The following is a 5,953-nucleotide window of genomic DNA, read 5'->3' on the forward strand; positions in this document are numbered from 1 at the left end:
TAAGAATAAATCCCCAGATTGTTTCATTTGGTCTTGAAGCACATGATGCATGGCCCATGTGGTGTGTTGAATAGTAAATTCCTTTGTATGATCAAAGGCCGGTGTAAAAATCATTACCTCGTCCTTTCTCACACAATTCCATGCAAGTTGCAGATGGATACCCAATATATACAAGAAGGAATGATGGATGAAATGTTGAAGTGCGGAATCATATTTTGAATTCTCAATGGGTTGTACCTTAAAATCCATATTTGTTATATAGGTACTCTTGTAGTGTTAATGTAGAGGTGTGTTATGGTCTCACGACCGTAAAATATCTTTATAAGTATATATAAAAGGGTCATGACTTTGACCACATGTATCTGATATATTTGTTGATGAGATAAAGACTTTCCAGGATTCTCTTTGGGTCTTATCTCCAGAGGCAATGTGTTTTAAAAGAAATCACCCAAAAATAAATGGATCCTCGCAATAAAATTCAAAACTAATTTCATTACTATTGTTATTATTATCTAGAATTATTAGTAGGTAATTAGATGGAATGAAATAAAAAAAGATTGGTACATCAAATTGATCAGGTTACAAATCTTAACAGTCATCTACTCATTTGAGTTCAATATGATTTTACTAAATAATCTGAGGATATTATCTATATTTGTTTCAACGTTTTATTTTATTTATTGGAATTATCACTCATGTTATTAGATTTCAAAGTTTCGGTGCTACACGTGCAACACACGTGAAAGGAATATTTATTCCTTAAATTTTTTCTAATTTAAAATGATTTATTATGATCTTTTGCCTTTCTTTGGCTACAAGTTTTAAATCGTTTATTCACTTAGTTATTTAGATTTGAGATATGATTAATCTTATTATAATATTTATTATCTCATCTCTAAAGATTTTATTCCTTAGCTTACGTCTACAAGGAAACGTCTACAAGGAAGGATTCTTCAGCCTTATTTATTAGACGTGAAGGCTTAGAGAAAAATACGACCGTGTGAGTTTTTTCAAGAGCTTTACTGACGTAAAACTTAAGAAAAGTTCTGAAAATTTTCAAAAGCTCGTATCGGTTGATGCCGTGGAAGTTTTGAGAGCATTGGAGATTGAGTTGTGTTGCTCTCGTGGATCGTGTGTTTTGGTATCAAGAAGCCAACTCCTTACTCTACTTTATTTATTCTATTTCATATAAAATTTTAGAAGTTGTTTTTATGGTTTATTTTCTCACATGTTTTGAGAAAATTAAATTTTACAATAATCACTAGTTTTAGAGTTTGTAAAACTCTTTGATTATTTTTCTAGTGAAAGTTTTGCCCTGAGGCACTGGAAGAGTATTTTATACTCTTGCTTAATTATTCTTGAGTCTATTTTAGTGGTTGCTAGTTTATTTTATTTACGCTTTAATTATTTTCCGTTGCATACTATTCAAAGTGTTTTTGTAGGTGTTGCCAATACTTTGTGACAACACCTCAAATTGGTTATGTGCAACCCCAATTCCCTTATAACACGTGTATCTTTATGATATAATATATATATAATATACATATATATACATATATATATATATATGAGAAATGAAAAAAAAGATATAGTCATAATTTTTCGGAAAAATTGCTTTTTTGGTCCTGTATGTTTGTCACTTTGCGATTTCAGTCCTTTATATTTTCAGATTTCAGTTTTAATCCGGTAAATTTATTTTTTTGGCAATTTTAGTCCTTTTTTCGATGTGGCGCTGATGTGGCACCAATTCAGTGATGATGTGGAGCTGATGTGTACAGTGCCACGTAAGCATTTGTGAATAAAAAGGACCGAAATTGCCAAAAATCAGAACATACAAGACTAAAACTGAAATATGTAAACATAAAAAACTAAAATCGCAGAGTGATCAATATATATGACTAAATTTGCAATTTTCCCTAATTTTTCCGTTGGCCAGCTTAATCAAATTAATTAAAACTTGTTAATACAACACTCTCTATCTACACTATCTTATAATACATAAAATGCCTATAGTAGCTACTTTTGGATCATAGTGTAATTTGATACATACAAAAATACCCTTATTACAAAATATTTAATCTTCATTTAATTCAAAATCATGATAAAATGTTGAGTAAAATTTATAGTTTATCCTACAACTAACATATCCCATTAGTATTTCGTTTTTCTACTCGAAAAAAACTAGTATTTCCTTTAAACTTTATTTGTACTTTTGAATTTTTATTATTTAAAAAAAAACGATCATACCACCACTAACATAAAACATAATGGGGTGTATTTAGTCTAGTAAATTTAAAATATTTTAAAATATTAACATTAACATAATTAATAAATATTTCACTCAAATATTAATTTAATTTAAATAAAAAAAATATTTCAATATTTACCTAAAAATCGCATGGGAAGGACGCTGGCAGAAATAATATATATTTAAACTTCCAGCTGCTGTCATTGCCACCCAAAAAGATCACGAAAATAATAAAGAAATGAAATATTTTAATATTGCTATTGGAGAAGAAGACGATAAGCTCATCACTCAAGGATTTTATATTGCTATTGGGCTTGTTTTTGTGTTTGGATTTTGGGGAATATTAATTTGGCTCAATATTTTTCAAACCTCAGCACCGCGGACTTATACACCTTCTGAGATGGCTTTTATGCTGATTGAGGATGAATCTAAGATCTTGTCATGCTCAGTTCCTTTCCTTCAATATTTTGGTTTGTAAACTGCACCATACTGTTGTCTTCCTTTGCTTCGTGCGGAGATTTCGAGTTCCCCGTAGCTCGTTTCGTGCGAAAATCAAGACGTCCGATCATTCTAGCAATACCTGCACTTGTCTCACGCTGAACTTCTCTACTTATTTCTTTAACGAAGCCCTTCCGAGCAACTAACTTTTCCATAAAAACACGCGTGCTAGTCGATATTGATTCCTTGTACCTGTTGATATGTTTGTGATTTGCCCTTGTCAAGTTCATGTTGGAGCAAGAATAAAATGCATTTGAAACCTATCTTATTGTTACCTGGTTGAAGCATTGGAAATTTTCGACTTAAGAGACTCGGAGAAGGCAAGAAACTCAGATGAGCTTGATCTCCTTGGATTATTTTGTGGTGGTTCACTGTCAATAATTCAAGCAGTAAGCGTAGAAAGGACGATCAGATTATAATCAAGAAATGTGCATGTTGTTGCGCGAAAAAAAACAATACTAAGAACAATCCTTTAGAGATGTATTCAACCATTTTAATGTAAAAAACAGCAGGCAAACGAGTGTTACGTACCTGAATTTACCAGAATGCTGTATGTTCTCTGAATTAAGGGACGGTGAATCACCAAAAGATGGAATATTTAATGAAGAAGCTCGCTGAGTAACAGCTGGTGCTCCAATAGAGACAACTGGATCAAAGTTTGAAAAACAAGAAGCTTGATTCTGATGCACCTCCAAAGAGCTGTTGACCCTTGCCATGTTAGACATGTTAGACATGTTTCGGGAAGGGACGGAAGGGAGAAGAATGCATACTGAACGGCCAATATCTGGAGTTATATGCCTTCTTCTGCTGCTGATGTTACGAGCTCTGCTGGCAACAACAGTAAAATGTCTCACGATTTGCTGCTCAAAACCAGGATCATCCTCTTGAGGGAAATCCTAAGAAATTTAGCATGTAAAGTGCCATGTCACGCAAAATGACAACAGATGTAGAGATCAAAATTAGAGGTTAAATTGAACTTTCGAACCAATGACCTACATCATTGACATCAATGTCCTGATCAACGCGGCAAAGGTTACGCCTCAAGTTCCTGTCACTTTGCACTCCCTCCAGTAGTTCTTGGCTGTAAACAAAAATTCAAAAGAGAGGTAAAAGAAACTGATGAACTTTTATATACACTATATATCCTCTTTGCATTGATTTTTTTTAAGATATTAAATACCTAGCAGGGTCCTTCAAGACAAGATGTTGAGAACATATTGGGCATCCGTCGCTTCTCTGGGACCTAAAATGAAAGCAACTTTGTTATAAAAATGGCAAAGAAACTCCAAGTATCATAATTGTGCTGGGAATTACAAGAAAAATATCATACAGAGAATTCATGTGTAACAACATACCATTCAAGAATACACTGAAAATGATACTCATGCTTACACTTGGTGACCTGGAAAATAAAAACATGTCTTAGTAGATGATTGTTCTTCATAGTTCGATTTCTCTGACTCTTTATCAAAGCTTTGTGAATGGTTGGATCCATATACATCAAACCGATCTTAACGTCCACGGGACAACCAATTAAACAATCTTTCTTTTGATTCACACTCGTAATGGTATCAAGAACAACATTTCGATCAAATTATTCTAGTGAAATTCATGTACACAAAAAACACAAAGCATAACTAGCTAGATCCACCAATCCAAGTATGTTTATTTGTTTCCCTCTCTCATACATAGACGTAAATGAGACCAGCCATATATAATACACTCTAATACTTTGCTTGCAACCCCTGAAACATATAAATGTCCCATGAAAACTCAAAGATCACAAAACATCATCACTCTCTTTGCGTAACAAAATCTCATACTGTACCAAAAACTCATGTTGTATACATTACACCCCCCGAAGACAATCCATCAAACACCTCTAATGCGTGCACAATATACATAAATATATATATAATCTTACCATCGGAGGATCGAGAGAATTAAAGGGCTCAAGACAAATGCTACATCCATCTTCGACACAGTCATCAAAGATGTGACCATCCCCTGAAACAGAAGAAGAGGCTGATTGCATATCAGCAGCCATTTTGCACTGAAAAATCACAACTTTAACAATATAAATGATAATCCCACAAAAAAGAAGATGATGAATGAATGAAGGAGAAGACGAAAGAGTAAGCCTTTTCCGTTACTTATTCAAAACGGTTGGTGGAATGGATCTAACTAACGTAACGTGTTTCCTCGAGAATGCCGCGCTTGTTTTTTTTACGGAAAATATTTTTTTATAATTTTTATGTAGCATTATAATAATTATAATAATTTATGAACAAATTTATTTTTTTTAAGTTAGATTTCAGGTTAATCGGATCGGCTCAACTCGAAGTGCTTGGATGAGTGGATTTGGATTTGTGAGAGGATTTCAAATTAATGGATTTGAAAATTATTGATTTGAAACTTCTTTTTATTAAATCCCTTGCTTGAATGAATGTAGGATTTCAAAGTGGATTTTAAATATATTGATTGAAAATATGTTGCTTGGCTACAAAATTTAAGAATTTCAAATTTTAGAAAAGTATAATCTATTATTATTTATTTTTTTTATATATTTTAAAATTAAAACAATTATTATTATCACAAAATAATCTTGTCCAATTTAAAATGATATAAATTTACATTTTCTTTATTTAAATTGTATAGAACCAAATTCTATACTTTTTTGTATGTGAATAATTTTACCTTTTTCTATCATATTACCAAGAAATCTGATATTGGTCTGAAATAAAGACATTTTTGGTTTTGATATAACAAGACCATTTTGAATAACCACTTTTTTAAATATTTCCAAGTGTTTAAAATGAGATTCAATGTTTTTAGAAAAGAATAAAATATCATCAATATAAACAATAATAAAATTACTAAAAGGATAAAAAATATAATTCATAATTTGTTGAAATTTTGAAGGAGCATTCTTCATACCAAAGGGCATAACTGTCCATTCGTAATGTCCTATTGAAACATTAAAAGCAGTTTTATATCTATCAGATTCTAATATTTGAATCTACCAATATCCTGATTTTAAATCAAATTTTAAAAATATTAAAGCATTAAAAAGTCTATCTAATAAATCTTTTTTTGTTAGGAATAGGATGCCTAATCCATTTCAAAACTTTATTAAGAGGTTTGTAATTAATTACTAACCTGGGAACTCCTCTTTCCTTCTCTGAATGCTTATTGACATAAAAAACA

At 31.6% G+C, this 5,953-nt stretch overlaps 1 protein-coding gene across 2 annotated transcripts; it reads right to left on the minus strand.

Moving 5' to 3' along the window:
* Nucleotides 1–2,430: 2,430 nt before the first annotated feature.
* Nucleotides 2,431–5,007, minus strand: LOC140875963 (E3 ubiquitin-protein ligase RHF1A-like). 2 transcript variants are annotated; one of them, XM_073279796.1, is made up of 8 exons: nucleotides 4,900–5,007; nucleotides 4,671–4,799; nucleotides 4,102–4,148; nucleotides 3,927–3,989; nucleotides 3,743–3,827; nucleotides 3,278–3,642; nucleotides 3,022–3,117; nucleotides 2,431–2,938 (listed from the first exon to the last, which is right to left on the minus strand). In XM_073279796.1, exons 2-8 carry the CDS (start codon nucleotides 4,791–4,793, stop codon nucleotides 2,677–2,679), a joined length of 1,041 nt encoding a protein of 346 aa, XP_073135897.1. In that variant the 5' UTR covers nucleotides 4,794–4,799; nucleotides 4,900–5,007; the 3' UTR covers nucleotides 2,431–2,676. The 2 variants fall into 2 exon arrangements, with proteins under 2 accessions (XP_073135897.1, XP_073135898.1); XM_073279797.1 differs by lacking the exon at nucleotides 4,900–5,007 and having other exon boundaries at nucleotides 4,671–4,834.
* Between the last annotated feature and the right edge of the window lie 946 nt (nucleotides 5,008–5,953).

The sequence above is a fragment of the Henckelia pumila genome, chromosome 1 (assembly GCF_033568475.1).
Source record: "Henckelia pumila isolate YLH828 chromosome 1, ASM3356847v2, whole genome shotgun sequence".
Lineage (NCBI taxonomy): Eukaryota > Viridiplantae > Streptophyta > Magnoliopsida > Lamiales > Gesneriaceae > Henckelia > Henckelia pumila.